A 20248-nucleotide genomic window follows, 5' to 3' on the forward strand; every position below is an offset into this window, starting at 1 on the left:
ATCCAATCCTCTGTCCTTAATATCAGCGCAAAAACTGAGAGTAATGGCATTGGTTTCCATGACCAAGCATATGCATCAAGCTTTGTGTCCACAAGCAGAAGAGCAAGGGTCAGATGGAGGGGTGTAAAGGAGCCACCAGGAGACTACTTTGCAGTGGAAACAAATTCTTGCTGAGTCGAGAATCACACTTCTCCATCTAACAATCTCATAGAAGAGTCTGGATTTGACCGGCCAGTGACCTCAGGAGCAGTGTAGCAGCTGCTGATGAGATCACTGATGTCTCCCTGCAGGGTGCTCTCCCTACCACATTTCAAAACACGGATAAACTGTCCACAGATTTATAGTGGTGGCCGGTTTCAATTCCTGGAAAAAATACCAAAACTGAATTGATAGTTCAAAAGTCCAAGTCACTAGAGTTCAGCCTGTCAGGTTTCACTAGAAAGTCTTGTTTTGCTTTTAATTTGGTGAACACACTGAACAAAAGTAAAAAAAAATAATAATAATAAAAAAAATCCTTCTCTTGGCTTGTAGCAACAAATGGGAAGTGTGATCTGAAACCAGGAAGGGGAGGACTTTCACTCAGCTATAATAGTTGCTGGTCAGTTTGAAAAATTATTTGTGAGATGAGACCCTATGTAGCCCTTCCAGCACAAGTTCACTGAAGTGCCCCTATTGTCATCCAAAAAGGTAAAACAAATTTTAAACATTCAATTTTGAATTGAAATGCACATCATACAGTGACCGTTATCAGGGACATGTCTAGTTATGAAGTGTAACAGATTGGCATGTGAGTTTGTTTGCTGGTTGGTTTTCCTAGCAACCATTTCTACTCAGGGCATGACAGCTTGCTCCTCGTTTTCCTGCCTTTAACTGCTATTGCTAGAAAAACACTACTGCTAAAATAATCAGACCCAAAGAACAGATCTTGCCTCCTCTCTGTCGGTCAGAACATGCATGTTATATGTGTTTTGTAGTACTGCACGCAGTACAGAGAGCATTCCCAAAAAGCTTAAATAATTGATTAATTCATCTTTTATCAGTGTATTTTATTAGAAATTGTCAATCTTACCTAAAACATTTCAAAGCTTGTAAATGTGAGAATTTGCGGCTTTCATCATACTTTAACTAAATACATTTAATGTAAATGTGCAATTTAAAGAGCTCACCTTAAATGTGTAAATAAGGTTGAGCCGGATAGTCGGCTGAAACAAGTATCCGGTACGGATATAGCAGTTTTGACGAAGTAATACGAATCAATATCCGTACTGGACTGCAGGAAATCTTCCTCAGGGCGTCCTGTGATAGGACAGAGAGCAACGCGTCATACTCCGACAGCCACGCCCACCGGAGGGGAAAACAATGGCGGCACGATTTAAAAAAACACTGTCCAGTAGTTCGCTTAAATAATTATTTCAACACGTAAGATGATTATTCAAACACGCTAGCTGTACCGGAAAAAAACGGTCCAATGAAAAACTCTCTCACTGTTCTGTTTGCCTTCATTTTTATGGAGAAATGATCCCACTGAATGGGGATATTTACAGCTACCAGATGGAGTCCTCCGGTAAGAGCATCATTTAACCCAATAGCGATTAAAAAAGTGAAGCTACATCATCATTTTAAAATATCTTTTTACAACCCAAACGTTTCAAATCTGCCCCACTTTATGGGGTTATGGGGTAAAAACCTGATTCGCGTTTCTCATTCTCGCTGTTTTTTCCGGTCGGCTCGCTCTTCTTACCTTAGTGTAGTAAAAATTAAGCTGCAAATAAAAATATACCGAGGCTCACAATAAATATAGAAACTTCTGATCAACCCATATCAATTTCAGGCTTAAAAATACAACTTCCGTATAAACTACGCCCGGTTCTGTTTAAGTCCCGCCCCTTCCGAGTATGACTACGGATACAGATAATGTACATGGTTGAGCAGATACGGATAGTGGTGTAGCTCATCCCTCATTGTATTGCATTTTTTTGTACATAATATTGACGAAAAGGTTCCAAATTAATTGTATGAATAAAATGACTGCTCAATAAATACATAATAAAGTTATTAAAATATAGCAAACTATGTAGCCCTAACATTTATTAGGTATCACTAAATACAAAGTACGGTAGCAATAAAACATGACATGACAGTACAGCAGTTCTAACGCAGCCGTCCATTTCCCATTTTCCTTTGACAAAATGAATAAAACCTCTCCTGAGAGTAAAAGCATCCTCACATGCCCCCAACACATTTGACCCCTGATTTTATTACATCACCCCTTACAAAACATATTTGGTATTTATTGTTGCCTGCTGACTAGCTTTACCACATTGAAATGTTATTAATCCACTCAGAGAATTACTGTATAGGTTATTCAGACACTCAGACTGAGTCAGGCCGTTATGGATGAATGGTCTCCACATTAGTTGTGTAATTCTTTCCACACTAAGCAGCGATAAATGCTCCCCACCCAGTAAGGTGTCGGAAAACCATTTAGACACTGCTTATACATGCCCCCCAAGTGTATAGCTTACATACTGTGTCTGTGTGTCGGTGTGTGTGTTTAAGCTTGAGAAAGCAATTACCCCAGCTCATGTCCCTGCAGCTTAATAGAATAACTTGCCAAATCAATGTAGATTACATTTGCAAATCCATGTGATATGAGTGCATGGATTTAATTTGAGGTGTGGTACTGTATGATAATTTTTTTTTCCCCGCTTGTCATCAATAGCACCTATATACCTTATCCAGATGATAAGAGAGTTTTTGATTTAAATAACTGGACTTGAAAAGGCATGACAGAAAACAAGGAGTATTTGTTTTCCTTGGTTCAGCAATTGTATGATGTGGGAGTTTTTAAATGGTCAAAAGGAAATGGGTCATTTACAGTACATTAAAGTAATAGGTACCTCAGATTATTTGAGGTAGTGAGTGTGTTAACTGCATTAGATTCAAAACAGCACATTGTCACAGGACACAGGAAGGAGGAGCAGAGCACTAGTTGATCTGATGTACTGCTGTGGACAGGCGCCAGTGGAAATGACTTATTTGAGAGGCATTCAGAATGCCCGGCGAAATGAGCCACGTTAAGATGTACACTTAATCTGGAGTACTTTCTTCTCATCAAAACAACATTTTCTGTCTGCGCCTTATTTTCCCAATCACTGATCGATCAGATTCCTGAGTGCAGGGGCTTCTACCATGGTTTGTGTAAAACATGCTTTGTCTGCTGGCCGTGTGCTCTCTCTGCCAGTGGGAGTGTGAAAAACAGCAAATCGCTCTCTTGCCAATAGATGGGATGTAAAAATTATGGTAAAAATTAACCCTCAGTCAGAAAGTAGTTTGCATGGCAATACGTTCAGAAACATATTGAAACCTTTTTAAACAGGCAGCTCATAATGTGTTAATTAGTCTCTTGTTTGATGTATTTTAATACACTTAAAGTTATAATGAAATTACATTCCATACATTACTTTATTCAGAGTAGAAGCTCTGCATTTACCTGACAATAAGTGCAGGACTGGATACATTAGTTTGTCAACTGCAGTTTTTAAATCTTGAGTTCGTAATTTGCCTCTTGCCATGATGCTTATATTGAAATGGGAATAAAAATGTTTGAGGAATGGATCAAGGTGAGGAGGATGATGGGTGCATCTGACCTGCTCTGTGCATGACACAGTCTATGCCCTGATAATTTTCCTTTGAATTAGGTCATGATTTAAAAATTATAAACTCATTAGGAAAACGTTTACTGAGCTAATAATTCAGGCAGGACCTTTTTCCCCAGAGACTTCTATACTTGTTTTAACCCGCCAATGGTCACGCCCTCTGACAGTCATTGGACAGACTCCTCAGCACTGGCCTGTGGATTCAGCTGAGGGTTGATCCATTGTCATCATATTATGAAGATAATACCTCACTACAGAAGGTCCTTGGCCTGTCCCAGCTGAGTATTTTATCAGGTTTTTCCTGTTTGTGGAAAAAATGTGGCAATGCATGGCTAAGCCCCAGGGGCTCCTTACACTGGGACACTCTTTATGACACCATTCATGGCTGCCTTGTCCAAGCACACATTTTATAGATGCCACTCACCCCAGTGGGAACCACTGATGCTGATTTATATTTCCATAAAGCAATATGAGTATAATGAGTTCATATCGCTGCTTGCTTTAGGACAGACAAGAGAAAGATCCACTGCTGACATTGACAGGGGTGATCGGTAGGGCAAGGCAATGATTTGAAATAAGTTTTTACTGTTGGTAACCATTTTAAAATGATGGATTTATACAGCACGGCAAAAGAAGAAAAGAGGGGATTACTTTGTAAGGGGAAGCACCTCAGCATACTTTCCAAATGTGCACTGTTGTGAAACCATGCTTCTTTCTTTCTAGTCCCTCTAAACTGCTCTTGACCTTAAGGTTTTAGATTGCAAGATTGATGTAATATTGTTTGCACCCACAATGCAAATAACTAAAACTTAGTATTCAGTTTTTTTACCATTTGGATGCACATATAGATACATTTTGTGCGTGTGATAACAGTCCTTACCCTTACGGCCTTCCTTAAGATCTGCCTTGAAAGTTCAAGCCCAAAAAGTTTCAGAACACCCTGAATGCATTTTTCTAGATTAAAACCCCATGCAAGCGGTTTGGTATTAACTAGACAGAAACTTGTCTGAATTAATAATCTAATAGTCAAGTAGTATTTGGACACTATTTAATACTATTAAATTATATATTATAATTATATTCTTATCAGAAACCAAATGGGAGATCATATAAGACCGATTTGTAAACCATTTTACAAATCAATTCAAATCAAATCAGATTTATTTGCATAGTGCCAATTCATAACAAAGTTACATCAAGGCACTTTATATATAGAGCAGGTCTAGGCCAAACTCTTTATAAAATGATTTAAAGAGACCCAACAGATCCCCCAATGAGCAAGCACTTGGCGAAAGTGGCAAGGAAAAACTTCCTTTCAGAGGCAGAAACCTCAGGCAGAACCAGGCCCTGGTTGGGTTGAGTGGTGAGAGTGGTAGAGAGAGAAAGAGACATGGGGGGGTGTAGTGTCGGGTGAGAATGAGAGCAGGAGAGGGGGCTATTCAAACAGGTGTAGGCATGGAGATGAGCTGTAGTATGGAATTCAGCAGAGGAGAGGGTTAAGAAGAACATGGTTAGTCAATGCAGTACACATGCTTAGAACTGGGAGAGAGTGTTTTTTAAGAAGCGTGGTTATTGTCAGCGCATGCAAGGTGGGAGTGGCCTACCAGGACAGTAAGAAACTATGAGCTCTCTGAGATATGATGGAGTTTGGCCATTAAGAGCTTTATCTGTTAACAGAAGGATTATAAATTCTACTCAGCCAATGAAGAGCAGCTAACACGGGAGAGATATGATCTCTTTTCCTAGTTCCTGTTAATGTTCATGCAGCAGCATTCAGAATCAACTGAAGGCCTTTCAGTGATTGGTTTGGACATCCAGATATTAATGAGTTACAGTAGTCCAGCCTAGAAGTTATGAATGCATGGACTAGTTTTTCTGATTTTCCTAATGTTTCTCAGGTGGAAGAAAGCTGCCCTACTGACTTGCTTTATGTGAGGGACAAAGGACATGTCCAAAGGTTACTCCAAGGTTTCTTACACTGGAGCTGGAAGCCAAAGTAATGCCGTCCAGACTGATTAGATGATTAGATAGTGTTTCTCTGAAGTGCTTAGGGCTGAGTACAATAACTTCAGTTTTGTCAGAGTTGAGAAGCAAAAAATTTTGGGTCATCCAGACTTTTATGTCTTCAAGACATGTCTGTAGTTTGACTATCTTACTGACTTCATTTGGCTTCATTGATAGGTACAGCTGAGTGTCGTCTGCATAGCAGTGGAAGTTGATGCTGTGTTTCCTGATAATGTTGCCTAGAGGAAGCAGATAAAGCGTAAAGAGGATTGGTCCAAGTACCGAAACTTGTGGGACTCCATAACTGACTACAGTGCATGAGGAGGAGCTGTTAGCATGAACAAACTGATGTCTATCTGATAAATAGGATTGGAACCACTTTAGTGCAGTTCCTTTAATCCCAATTTCATGTTCCAGTCTCTGTAGTAAAATATTATGATCTATGGTGTCGATTGCAGCACTGAGATCTAAGAGGAGAAGTATGGAGGCTGATCCATTGTCTGAAGCCATTAGAATATCATTGGAGACTTTAACCAGCGCTGTTTCTGTGCTATGATGGGCTTTAAACTTGAAACTCTTCGAGCAAACCGTTCCCATCCAGGTGGTCGTGTAATTGGTTTGCTACGGCTTTCTCAATGATTTTAGAAATGAATGGAAGGTTCGATATGGGAGTTTGCCAAAACATCTGGATCAAGATTAGGCTTTTTAAGCTGGGGTTTGATGACTGTGGTACAGTCCCCTGAGGTACATAACCCAAAGATAAGGTCAAATTAATCAGATCTAGAATGAACGGCTCAATTAAGTAAAAAATCTACCGAAAGAAGCTAGTTGGTACTGGGTCAAATCATAGTCTAATTAGAAATTAAATACAGTGCCATAACAGATACGAAGTATGCTACAGCTAGACACTCACATTAACCGCTCCTAACCAAGCCCTGTGATCACTTGATTAGACAACACAGGCCGTAATTAGATGAATGCAAAGTCATACTAGGTTATAAGGGTTATTAGACATAACCTTTATGACAACAAAACACAATTACAAAACAAGACTGTTAAGTCTATTAGGCTAATTGATGAGCTGGCTAAATATTATCTTTTATTGCTTTGAAATAATATATTTAATGTTTACTTTGTCAATTTAACTCTTATTGAAAGCTTTGATTGTTTGATTGATTGACAGACTGATTGGTTGGTTTGTTGACTGACTGATCGAGAGTTGCAAAAGGACCAAGCTGCTGACTGACAGTCAATTTATCTTCAAGTAACAATGGCAATCACATTCTAACAGTGTAGTTAGCATATGGACACCTGTTGCTACTCTCCTTCCATGATCAAACACTCTCATCAAGCTTTTCTTACGAAGTGTTCTGGAGACTAGACAGGAGTAGTACAACTCCCCCATTGATCCAAGCTTTTTGAGATGCTCTTACCAATAGTAGGTTAACTCCAGAAGATAGAAATTATATTTTTCGACTCAATAGAAAACATAATGAAGACATACCCATTATGAAGTAAATAGATCCTTTTATATCACTGAAAATAAAAATACATTGAAAATTAGAATTTGGATTGAATATGGGAGAGGTTTTTGAGCGCACTTGTAGGTTGTCGTATCTGTGTCTCTGAACACAAAATATCAAGCGCACATGTGGAAGTACACAAATTGAGAGCAAAATAAAAATGTTTTTTATTGGAAAAAAAAAATAAAAAACAGAATGTAAGACAACTGATCAGAGGATAATAGCTAATATATTGTGTCACTTGAATTCTCTTTTGAATTTCTGTGTTAATTACTTTCACTTCTGCTCTTTTCTCATTTTCATTTTTTTCCCAACCAGTTGGGCTGACATTTGCCATTCATCAATCTGGTCAATTTCACTCCTAAAAACCTGCTTTACCTCTTGAGCTTTAACCCAAATTATAACGTTGGCTAATTTTAATTTTAATTCAGTGGTAGGCTAAGTATTTAATTGACTACCTTCCAAACTGTATTCAAATTTCTGCATGGTTGAGACAATGACTAATCTGAGAAAGTCGGAGACAGACAATGAGAGAAACTGTCTCTAAATATGCTTTGTGAGAGGACAACTGCTGAATGACAGATTAATGAGGTCTCTGTCTGTGTGTGTGTGTGTGTGTGTGTGTGTTTGTGTGACAGGGAGTGATTCTGATTGTCAAGTAGGAAATGCAGCCCCCTTTTGTATTCTACAGTACTAGAGCCTCTCTTGTTGCACCAGAGGTATTAGAAGATAAGAGAGGAAAGAAAACAGAAAGAAGGGGAAAAAAGAAAAGAGGCAATGAAAAAAAGATGGTGGAAAAAAGGGCTGAGAAAAAAAGATGAGAGTCAGAGTCATGATTGAAGCTGACTGCTGACAGGGTGTGGTCAGTAAAAGACAGAGGCAAATAAGGAAGATGATGAAGATGAAGAGGTGTGTTTGGTGATGTGTGGGGGTAAGATAAATAGAGACATGGGCAGATGTCATGACATGGTGATGAATGGGCGGAGGGAGAGAGTGGACGGCACACGAGAATTTGTGAAAGTGATGAAAAATGAACAGGAAAATAAAAGCATGAAAGAGTTGGGGGGGGGGTGTGCGTGAGAAGGAATGAGGTGTGGAGAGAGAGAGAGAGAGAGGAGGGGAGAGTGAATGAGGGAGGGGAAGAGAGAGAGGGAGGTAAAGGATGAGCTCATTGCAGTCTCTGGGTTGATGACACGAGGAGGGTGGTGGTGGGGGTGGGGGTGGGGGCTGGGGAGGGGTTCACTGCTCGTCTGCGAATCGATAGGCAGCGTCTGAGTGCCACACTCACATACACACACATGCTGCTGCAGCTCTGCCGGCTAAACCAGCGTCTGCTTGCTACCATTAGCCTCCAGCATCCAGACCACATGCAAACACACACAGAAAAAAGAAAAGCAAAAAAAAAAAAAGAAAACGAAAAAATCAAAACAGCTAAAAGCTGTTTAGCATTTAGAAATTTCTTTTCAAATCACTGAGCTGTACTTAACAAAAGAGGGGAAGAAGAAGAAGTGCAAAAACGCCGGCTGCTACTGGTGTCTGCTGTTGTTCCTCATCCTACCTTACACCCTCCCACCATCTCTCGCTCTCTCTCTCTCTCTCTCTCACACACACACACACACACACACACACACATCCCAATCTCATCCACACCCACACCCAAGGATACCCTCCCTGCCTCTCCTCTGTCGCTCTCACACCGGTCTTTCTCCTCTTCCCCGCTGTATCCCTCTAACTACATTTTTGATATTTTCCTCTGGGGTGGGGATGCTTGCCTGACCCCCCCACCCCCCACCCCTTTCTTTCCAATCCAATACTTTTGTGGATGCTCTTGTGTTTAAATCAGCCTTGCGCTGCTACTTTGCTGCTACCTGTGGAGGTTCCCTGCTTCTCTGGTTCTTCTTTTGCCAGCTGTCACACAGAGTGCAGCCCCACTGAGAGGTACCATGCTGGGATTGGACGTGTGTGAGTTTGGGGGTCAGGTGCTGGAGCTGCTGTGGTTAACTATGTGCTACAGAGGTGAGGCAATGAGTATGTGTGTGTGTGTGTCATTTGTTTTGTGTGTGTGTTTGCATTACAGTGAATTTGTATAACTTCACTGACTGTTTTTTGTTTTTGTCTTTTTGTTTTTCACAGTGCAGGAATTCACAATGAAATATAAAATATGCATATTCGATACGTATGTGAGATTTTAAGTGTGTGTGTGTGTGTGTGTAAAGTGTATGCATGTGTGTGTGCATGAGCCATATGTCTCAATCCTGGTGGGTGTGGACATTTTTATGTCTAACATGAAGCGCTGCCAAGACAAGCCAAAGGTGGCAGATCAATACCTATGGATCACATGCTACACTATCGCCACTATCGCTACTTTTTTTAAATATATTTCTTCTCACATAAAATCGCAAAGACACACAAAAGGGTGTGTATCGGTGTGTGTGTGTGTGTGTATGTGTGTGAGACAGAGAGAGAGAAAGAGAAACACTGGCAACAGGGACCAGGTGTGTGTGTGTGTGTGTGTGTGTGTGTGTGTGTGTGTGCATTTGCATGTGTGTGTGAATGGCACAGCGTAGGCAGGAGTCAAATGATGTCACCATTGTCTGCTGTTACTTCAACCAGTATTTTAGCTTTTATATTTGCAACAGTACTATACAATCAGGTCTGTCTCTTTTCCTATATTTCCATTCCTCTCTCTCTCTCTCTTTGTGTGTGTATCTACACTGCAGTATTGCTGAACAGTTACAGATGGTGAAGCAGTCCTGGGGTTTCCCCTCACAGGGGTGTGTATAAGTGTGTGTATTTTGTGAGATACAGACAAAAAAGTAAGTGGGGGAGTGATGTTGAAAACAAAAATCTGAAAATGAGTGAAGTCATTTGACAAGAGAGACAAAAGCAGAGAAAAGAGGCAATTAAACCTCAATGGCAATAACGAGAGAGACAAGAAAATCAGAGATCCTCTCCAAGCGATGGTCTTGGAAAGAAGAAGCGAAATGTGATTTAGTATCTAAGAATGTATAATCTATTCCATTAAGTTCATGAATTTCAAACAGCAGTTTGAATTGATCATCCTGCTCCAGCTGGAGTAATGGAAGGTAGATCTTTGTGTCACTGCCTTCAGTCTGTGTCTGCTGCAGATTTATAGCTCAGTGCTTCAGTCCCAAATCCACCAAGTTCAACCATACTTGCCCAACGACACAGCGTTCATTCAGATTGAAAGGGTTAGGGTTAGAGACTATTTTTTTTTCCACTGGAGAAATTTGTTTCTGAGACATCGCCTCACCCCTCGACCCCACCAGCATCTTCATTCAACTCCAAGTTCTGCATCTACGCATGTAAAATCTGCACTTGAAAATTTTGATGTAATGGCAAGTTCTGAGCAGGCTTTCTGTGGATATGACACATCAAATCTTGTCAAAACACTTGGCCGGGATTGAATTTTGAAAAATGAGGAGGATGAGATTTTGATAGGAATGTGGGAGGTGACTGAGTGGAAGATAAATGGCAAGAGTAGTGAGCAAAATGACAGAAGTGAAAGGGAAGGAGGGGGAGAAACACAGAGGTAAAGAGGTTTGGAGAAAGTGGGAGGCTGAGGAAGAAAAGAAGAACCTGAGCCTCCTGAACCATTTCAGGAGAGGTGCAGGAGGAGGAGGAGAGCGATGGGGAAGAAGATAAATGGATAGTGGAGGGGAGTAGGTGGACACAAGGAGGGAGAAAGAGGTAGATGTGCAGTAAACAAAGCAGGAAACAAAAGGTAACGTTGGCGGTTGAGATTTGGGTTTTAAAGAAAGGAGAGTTGCGGGGGTGGGGGGGGGGGGGGGGGTTCTGGGTGAGGCCCATGTGGTAGAGCACTCTTCATGAGCTGTCAATCAACAAACACCAACACAGGCAGCAAGCAGCACTCACTGAAACAGGCTAATTGAACTCTTGGTGTTTTTCTTTCCTCCTCTTTTCTCCATTCCCTCTATCCTCAGTCCCAACTGTGACAACAGGCCTGTAATTGTTTTCATCTTCCTTGCATTTTTGTGTGTGTGGTGATGGGAAGGTTTCTGAGGACACCCATTGCAGTGAGAACCCCCTCTATGGTGTCTGTAGACAGATGTTGTCACAACTGTGCAACACACAGTCAGTCAGCGGGTGCAGGTGTGCAGCTGAGTGAGGATGGGTGTGGTCCTGACCACTGACGTCATAATGGAGACATAACCCCTGAGCACAGGACGCTGAATTTTAACTTGTTGATGTAAACAATAAATAAATCTATTAATGAATAAGTCTAGAGCCTGCCGGGAAAGAGTGTGCCTGTTTCACAAAATGTTGTGCTCAGAATGGCAGACGAAAGTTGCGTTGTTGTTGACTTGGGTTGGGATTGTACACCGCTCTTCAATAAAACTCCTGTGTCGGCTGTTGACTCCTTCCACAACGCTGACAGACAGACGTTGCACCCGGTGTGATCCCATCCCGACACAAGCTGGGCGTTTCTCTACATTCTCTAACCTGCACAGTCATCCTCATCTTGATGGCAGCTCCCAGATCGATTCTTTACCTGCCACCTTTACACCTCATTTGCTTTTTAACCTTGTCTTTGTCCCACTGTCAGATTAAATAAGAAGCTCAGTGTTTAAGAAATCATACGGTATCTGCTCTGCACGTCATCCCTCCTTTTTTTCAGTTCCAGTGGTGATAAATGAGGTTGTTCGGGTGAGCAGACGCATACGAGACCAATCAAGTCAGTCAATTAGACAAGCTGCCATCTCAACCAGGCTGACAGAGCAGCTCAGGATGTATTACCGTCTGAGTGTGTGTGTGTGTGTGTGCGTGCAGGTGTGAGACAGAAACATTAACGAGAGAAGACACTGATTAAAGGGACAGATGGATGTTAATTTTTTTGTACTGTCCACATCACTTTGGCATTGCAAAATGAAAGCACACATGCACACAAATGCATTGTTCTGCCTAAGTTAGCTTTTTTTTTTTTTTGTAAAGAAAAAACACATTAATAACACTTTATTTTATTTATTTTTTCATGTCGCTGCGAAGCCTTAAATTTACTAGATGCAACTCATTTCTTCGGTCAGATATTTCTATACCTTGATCTAAGTCCATCCACGGTTGATATTAGTGTGTGAACATTACGTAAAAAGGTGCATACCCTTTTATATCAAGTCTCACAGTTACCAGTCTCACAGTGCATATCAGAAGCAAGACCAAGTCCAAGCCACAAGGAGGAAGTTACCACCTGCAGAGATCAGAGGCAGGAACAGGGAGCAACTAGGGACTAGCAGTCCTTTTAAACAGGGGGGACTTTGCAGGAAGGGCCTTGTAACATGTAACATGAGGTGACCAAGAAAATGATGGCCACTCCAGCTAAGCTCCTGTCATCCTGTGTGGAAATACATGAGACAGCCATAACTACAGTGCCTGAGCAATCTGGATTTTCCTTATCACAGGTTTTCAAAAAAGCAGCAAAAGGACTTTCAACTTGAAATCAACTCAACTGAGTAACTAGATTTCCTCATCTGTTGAAACCGGAGTGGCTTATGGACAAACTGCCAGTGTCCCTGAGAGGTTCATAACCTAATCAAATGCCACTGGAGAAACCTGATTATTGCTGTCCACCGAAACTCCACATCCAACCTGACAGCACTCAAGACCAGCTTCTTATGTTATATCATAGATTGTATTGCAAATGGATGTAAACACCAGAGCTGAAAACTGAAGCTAATGCTGAAGAGCTTTAAACCTACATTCTACATAATGACCATCAGGGGGCGACTCGGCTGGTTGTAAAACAACTCAGATTATACTGAAGTCTATAAGAAAATGGTCTTACTTCTGACTTGATTTATTAGCTCTGCAAGTGTTTTCCTGATGATTTATGGTCTCAGTCTCTAGCTTCAAGGGTTCTTCGATACAACACGATGTCCAATTTTTTAAAAATAGGGTCCACTTTAAAGAAAAGTAAATGATAAAGCAGCAAGAAGACTGTGACTATCCTGACCACAAGCCTGACAAGGTCAAGGTCAAGACTCACTGATAAGGATTAGACGCTCAATAAAATAAATAATTCAATAAATATGCCAATATAAAAACGTTAAGAGCATGATTCAGGGACACTGAATGAATAAGTAGGTAAAATAAAAACAAAACAAAAACAAACAAAAAAAAAAAAGCTCAGGTTTCCAATTAATAGGAATAAATAACATAGACAGAATCAGAATCAAAAATACTTTATTGATCCCCAAGGGGACATTGCCTTCAGTTTCATGCTCCCATTCAAAGAAGTAGAAGTAAAAGTAGCAAAGTATAAAATATATTAATATATATATTAATCATAAGTACTAATATAAAATAAAATATATCTAAACACTAAAATATAAATGTACATTTCTTCCTGTATCTACAAAGTGATAAATAAAACAACAGTTTACCAACATTTCACTATAGAATATTACACATGGATGTAGTTATTGCACTGGATTGTTGCACATCAAGTATTGTTAATAGCCCAGAGTAAACCAACTCTGACAGTCAGAGTGAGGAGTTGTACAGCCTGATGGCCACAGGCAGGAGTGATTTGCTGTGCCACTCTGGTGCATTCAGGTGTAATCAGCCTTGTACTGAATGTGCTCCTGTATCTGGCCAGCACGTCGTGGAGTGGGTGGGACACGTTGTCCAAGATGGCTCGCAGCTTGGACAGCATCCACCTCTCGGTCACCTCCGTGCGAGGATCCAGCTTCACTCCCACAACGTCACTGGCTCTACGGATCAGTCTGTTCAGTCTGTTGACTGCTCTCAGCCTGCTGCCCCAGCACACCACAGCACACAGGACAGCACTGGCTACCACAGACTCATAGAACATCCTGGGCGTAGTCCTGCAGGTGTTGAAGGACCTCAGCCGCCTCAGAAAATGGAGGCAACTCTGGCCCCTCCTGTAGAGGGTGTCAGTGTTTTTAGCCCAGTCCAGTTTATTGTCAACTTGTACTCCAAGATATTTGTACTCCTCAACAAGGTCCACACTGACCCCCTGGATGGAAACAGGGGTCATCGGCAACCTTACTCCTTCTCAGGTCCACAACCAGTTCCTTGGTCTTTGTCACATTGAGCTGCTGTGGTTCAGCTCACACCATGTGACAAAGTTTTCCACAGCAGCCCTGTACTCAGCCTCATCACCCCTGCGGATACCTCCAACCACTGCAGACCTTAGAAGTAAAAGAAAAATGCACTAACAATGTTTAAAATGGGAGCAGCAGCAGGAACAAAGCTGTTCCTATAGTGTGTGGTCCTAGACCTCGGGCGACAGCAGGAGCTGGAACTCACCAGGTAGGGGGTGGGAGTCATCATGGCAGGCTAGCCGCTGCAGCTGTTTAGTGTACAGTGACTCAGCCCACGGCCCAGCTGTGGCTCCCCAAACAGCCGACTCACCATATATTTTGGTTCAGTGAGCGCCTTTCTTTTAGGGGCAGGTTTCCAAACCATGACACAAGACAGAAAGCTAAAACCCACTCAGTAAAAGCGTGATAAAAAAGTCTCATCATGGTCCTGCCAATGTGGATACGGGATAGCTTCCTACGACAAAACAAAAGAACCAAAATGACAACAGCCAAATGACAAACTCTGGGTTTAAAAGAGAGAAGTAAAAGATCTGAATATTTACCTTGCTATACTTTAGTTTTCCCTTTTAAATATGCATTTATTTTTTCATTTCGTCTTTATTGGGAACTTAATGGGAGAATTTAAATGATTTTAGCAGAAGGTTGTGACCATAAGTGTGAAAGAAGTGAATAGTTACTAGCTCCTGTATCAGCATTTATGTGGGTTAATTATCAGCAGACTGCAGTCTGCAGGTATCCGGCCAGAAATCTTCTGCTTGTTCACCCTTCTGAAATCCTTTCATATTATATGATATTGCTTATTAATTCAACAGTTTTTCCAGCTCATAGATATTCAAATAACATTTTGCCTTTAAAATTGAACACAGTCAGGCACAAATATAAGTGAGTGTCATACCAGCACTACCGTTTTGTTTTATCAGATCGTAGCAGTGGTTGTCACCTACTGACGTGTTTCTGGGTGAACTGCTGTTTTTATTTCTGCTTGCCTTAGAACTGTATCCAAGAGCTGAAAGTTCAAAGATCTACTGGTTCGATAACTATATGAAAGCTGCATTAAGAGTGTCACCCAACACCAAGACAAATAATCTGATAAAATCGGTGCGTGGATTAATGAAATGATGTTAAAATCCCAAACACACACAGAATTAAATAAATGAATTAAATGTGGTAACTTGCAGCAGATCATTGTCATTACTTACCACTGTAAATGTTTCTGTGTGTCTGCACAATTAAGGATGTTAGAAAATGTATCAACAGAGGCTGCGGTGTCAGTCTTGGCCATGATAATATCACTGTTCTCAGCAGCTGCTATCATTTGTTTGTCATCTAAGCCTTTCATTAAAAAGGAAACGTGGGAAATGAGGTTTCCACGACTGGCTGGCTACCATGATGAAGTGTTATGAGTATTTGCAGTGTTGATGGGATGTCTGCAGTTCTACACAGAAATGTTTTAGGAGGCAGATCGCTTCAGGTCGTGTTGTGGCAGAAAAGGCCATCCACGTACGACACTTTTGGAGATGGAAGCATATCCTGCTTGCATCGCTTGCCGTGATGCTGCTGTTGATCATTTCACCTTTACTGCCTCTTCCTTCAATGCAAAAGCTGTTCTTGGCTTTGCAGAAAGGTTCTTTTTTATCTCCCACTATGTATGCCTTTTGTATATCTGTGTGTTTCTGTTTCCGTGTCCCAGAGGTGTTCTTATAGGATTAGAACAGAGCAGTGACAGTGGGCCTCAGAGGACTGTAGAAAAAAGAAAAGAGACAAAGAAAGAAAGGGAAAATCAGCACTTGTATCACACACACTTGCAAACACACACTGAGAAAAAGGTGTTTTCCTGACACACTGAACAGTTATCTGGGTTAAGAAAAGAGGTGGCAGACAGAAAGAGGAGGACTGTTGATACAAAGAAAAAATGGTTATACTTTGATTTCTTCGAGCCCCGGCGAAATTCAGTATTTCTTTTTATATTTATGAATGTGAAGGCCCCTTTATAATACATCATTTAAAAGCCTACATTGTTGAGATGAACACAAAGATTTAGCACACTTAAAGGAATATTTTGACAATTTGGGAAACCGATAACTGATTCTTTTTACCCTTTTTTTTTTTTTGGCTACAGAAAATGAGAAGATCGATACTCATATATTTCTCTGTTAAATAGAAGGGTACAAGCAGCAGCAGCTTTGCTAATCTCAGGATAAAGACTGGAAACTTGGAGATTACAGCCAGTATGTCTTATTTGTTAGTGTTAAAACATCAATCTCTGGGACTATTTCATGGCCCTGAGCAGTTGCCAGGTAACCAAGAGAGACTGCAGGATGTTAACCCCATTTAAAAAGGCAAGGCAAAGTGATGATTTTGTATGACTGAGCAAACGATGAGAAAAGTACTAATCTTTAGAGGTGGATTTTGTCATCTGTGTACTGAGATGGCTTTTTTCCTGTTTCAGAGCTAAGCTAACTAGCGGCTGGCTCTCGTCACGCACTTAACACCCCAATGCAAGGGCCCAGAAGTACAACTCAGACTGATCTAGAGGGAACGGGTTGAGGCGAGGTCAAAAGGCTGAGCTGGCAAATAAGGCAGGACCATTTGACACAACGGATGAAGACAAACAGGCACCAGGGGAGAGGAGAGTGCAGACTACATAAAAGGAGACAAGCAGACAAGCAGACACAGGTCCAGCACATTAAGGTGGGGCAGACAAGCATTGTGGTGTGAAACCCACGTGCATCTGAAATGAGGGAGAGACCCTGCGAAATCAAAATAAAACCAGTGTATACAATGACACAATTATGAAAGCCTAGCCGGAGCTTTATCTTTATAAATCTACCAGATGCGGGAAATGCGAGAGTCTCACTCTTCTTGCCATCAACTTCCAAATGTTTCTGCTTGTTAAAACATTTTTGCGTGTTTAGTGTCTAAGTGTTTAGACAAGCAACACATAAATTTCTGGTTGCACACATTCTTGAAAGGCATGTTTCAGATGTGTGTGTGTGTGTGCATGTGTGTGTTTTTCAGTTCTCACGTGAACGGTCTTCTTTGCATCCTTCTCATCCTTCTTCCCCAAGAGCTACTTCTTCCTTGCCAAACAGACTGTTGTGTTGATTTTCACTAAGTAGGTTAGTTTAGCTGTAAATATCAGCAGATGAACATTGAGTCTGAGTCTTATGATTCTACATACTTCCAAACAGGCCGTAGATCCTTTGTCTCAGTGTAAAAACTGTAAACATTTATTTTGTGTGTGTGTGTGTGTGTGCGAGCACAGCTTGATACAGAAGCAACAGAATAAATCATTATATATTTAATAATGTAAACAGATTAAAGACAAACAAATCTCAGCAAATCCTCATAAATAATATACACTTGGTGGCATACCAAGTCTCCTTTTAGAGGTGCCTTGTCTTTTGTTTGGACCTTTTTTGCTTGTTTCCCAGTCGCATCTCTCTTTTGACATGTGGCCCTTCTCAGTTTTCCTGCGGTATAAAACTTTGAAAGGTAAATAAATAAGTAACATTTCTGTATGGATGATTTACACTTGTTCATATTTCACAGCAGCCTTGTGTGAAACGATGCAGGGGGTTTGAGAAGCTACTAGGTCAGTGAGGTGGTTTTAGGGGCATCAGAGAAAATCCACCAGTTAATATCACATCACAGATGAGGCTGAAGCAGTTGGAAGACCACACACACACACACACACGCACACACTAGAACAGACAGACACAATTGTACACACATGGCTGGCTTTTTTTGCTACTGTTGGTTTGTTTCTAATGGCAGATTCACACAATATGGAGGGTTTTAGCCCTGAATGTTTTTTCAAGTTTCATCATGCATCAAAGTGAGTTGAAAATCTTTCCTCGTAATAAATATTCCAATTATATGACTGTTGGTTACACCACAACTTAGATTTTTTTTTACTTTTCTGCATCCGAACGAAATCCCATCCTCAGATCAAGTTAAGTGCTGAGTCATTAACCCACAGTAATTAAACAAAAAAAAAAAAAAAGAGAGAAATATTGCTTAGGTCCATGCTGAAACTACAACAACAACAACAACAAAATCATATCAAAATATCCAGTCATGGAAGTTTCTGTCAGCATAGAACAAACCCTTCCTTTTAAAATAAATGTTAATTGATGCAGTTACTGTGGCAGGTCAGCAGGCTGGAGATCAAAGAGGAGTTCTGAGATGTCAGAGAAGAAATCAGTTTTAATAGCAAGTAGCAGTGTGTGTGTACATGTGTGCATGTGGGGGTGGACTGTGTTAGATATGTAAATACAGGCGAGTGAATCATTTATGAAGTCATGTACAATCCATCTCTGACGTACTCCAGAGCCTAATGTTTGCATGTGTTGGACAGAACCAGACATTTTTTCTTTGACCACTTCTCTTTGAGACAGGCTTTGAAACAGGCTGCAACATTTTCCAACTGTCCCATCTCAGCTACAGGGAAAAGAATTTCACTGAATATGAAGGAATACGTACACTAGCATTTTAAAATCTATATTTCCTCTCCATAGGTAAAAAAAATATATATACAATAATCGCAGAATTATAAACCTTTGAATGTAATAAAAATTAAAAAAAAAATAAAAAAAACACTTAACATTTTCTAGATGCTTGTAACCGATGACAGAATCGTCCATGTGGCTGTCCTGCAGGATCATTAGCTGTAGCAGTCTGTGCTGTTTGCCATACACCGTTGATGATGATGATGACAGACAATCTCAGAAATCACAGACTTTTACTGCAGTTAAGCCCTAGTATATATTACAAGAATGTTCCACACTAGCGAAACTACATCCAAGGGATTAGAACCACTGAGACCGAAATCTTCCTGTTAAATACAGATGTATGATAATGTGTGTGTGTGTTTTCGGAGTGTATTAAAACTGGTGTATCACCAATCTCTCTTGCTGCAAGTGAAAATAAACGCTCCACTGTGTATCTTCTGTCATATAAAACACGTCCACAGCAAAGGAGATGTCAATGCACGGGGAGTTGGAAGGGTTGCCATGGTGATGGTGAAGGCAGCTGTGTTTGGCCCTGACTGGGTGGGGTGCTGCTGTCAACACAGGAGCGTGCACAGCTGCATTTGTGTGTATACTTGCATCGAGACTTGCTTTGGAACATCGCATGCCTTATTAACGCATTTGATTTCCACTCACACGCAATCTAACACACCGTCGATGTGCACGTTCATACGCTTGTTTGTGACTCAATTTGAGTGTGTACGTGTTTGTGTACTCTGTGTGTCATCCAATTACCTCTACACACAGCTCTGAGCTGGTGTACACTGAGCCGTCTCATTACGAACAGTAAAAACAGATCCTGAGGCTATTACACAAGGCTGTTACAGCACAGTAAACACACATCTACAACAAAGTGTGTGTCTGTGTCTCTTCAGGGACACTCTTCAGCTATGGGTTGTGGATTTGAGATTGCAACTGTTCAAGGTTTTACTGTAGAAATTGTTCTACATTAAAGTAACTTTCATGTCTGTGTGTATGTGATCATTAAGTCATACACATTGTTATGATACAGTTAAATGTTGACTTACTTGGATTCCTGTCCTCCTTCTGGTCTCAGCTTCTTTGCGATACAAGGTCAAAGTGTTACTGTTCTAGTGTTCTGTTGTCACGTGACCGAAGTTGATTATGGTTCGAAAAATGTGAATCCCCAGAGTTATTCCAGACATTCCTGTTAATGCATCCTCATCTTCTGGAGGTGAGGATGCACGAGCACCAAATGGAATTTTAGCTTGCAGAACACATAATGGGATATCATTGCATTATCGAAAAACTCAACGTTAAATCAAAATCCCAGATGAAATCAAATCCTGGATGCTTGGTGCTGGCCTACATTTTTTATCCTGGACAGCACACAGTCTGGCCTGTGCAAGTTTCAGTCACTGAAATATAACAGAAAAATTTACTGCTTTAAATTTCCATTGCCACCT

At 40.9% G+C, this 20248-nt stretch overlaps 1 protein-coding gene across 3 annotated transcripts in view; it reads left to right on the plus strand.

Annotated features, from left to right (window-relative positions):
* Positions 1-630: 630 nt before the first annotated feature.
* Positions 631-20248, plus strand: part of arhgdig (Rho GDP dissociation inhibitor (GDI) gamma) — a 34740-nt gene continuing 15122 nt past the window's right edge. The window contains exon 1 of one of the 3 annotated variants that reach the window (XM_029508525.1): positions 631-687. Coding sequence is in view for 1 of the 3 variants with exons in the window: in XM_029508524.1 (XP_029364384.1) it covers positions 9130-9202 (73 nt within the window). In the remaining 2 variants the exon portion in view is untranslated. Of the gene's footprint in view, positions 688-9030; positions 9203-19345; positions 19387-20248 lie in introns of those variants that run through there. The other 2 variants (XM_029508524.1, XM_029508526.1) reach the window with 2 other exon arrangements.

Source organism: Echeneis naucrates, chromosome 8 (genome assembly GCF_900963305.1).
Source record: "Echeneis naucrates chromosome 8, fEcheNa1.1, whole genome shotgun sequence".
In the NCBI taxonomy this organism is placed as follows: domain Eukaryota; kingdom Metazoa; phylum Chordata; class Actinopteri; order Carangiformes; family Echeneidae; genus Echeneis; species Echeneis naucrates.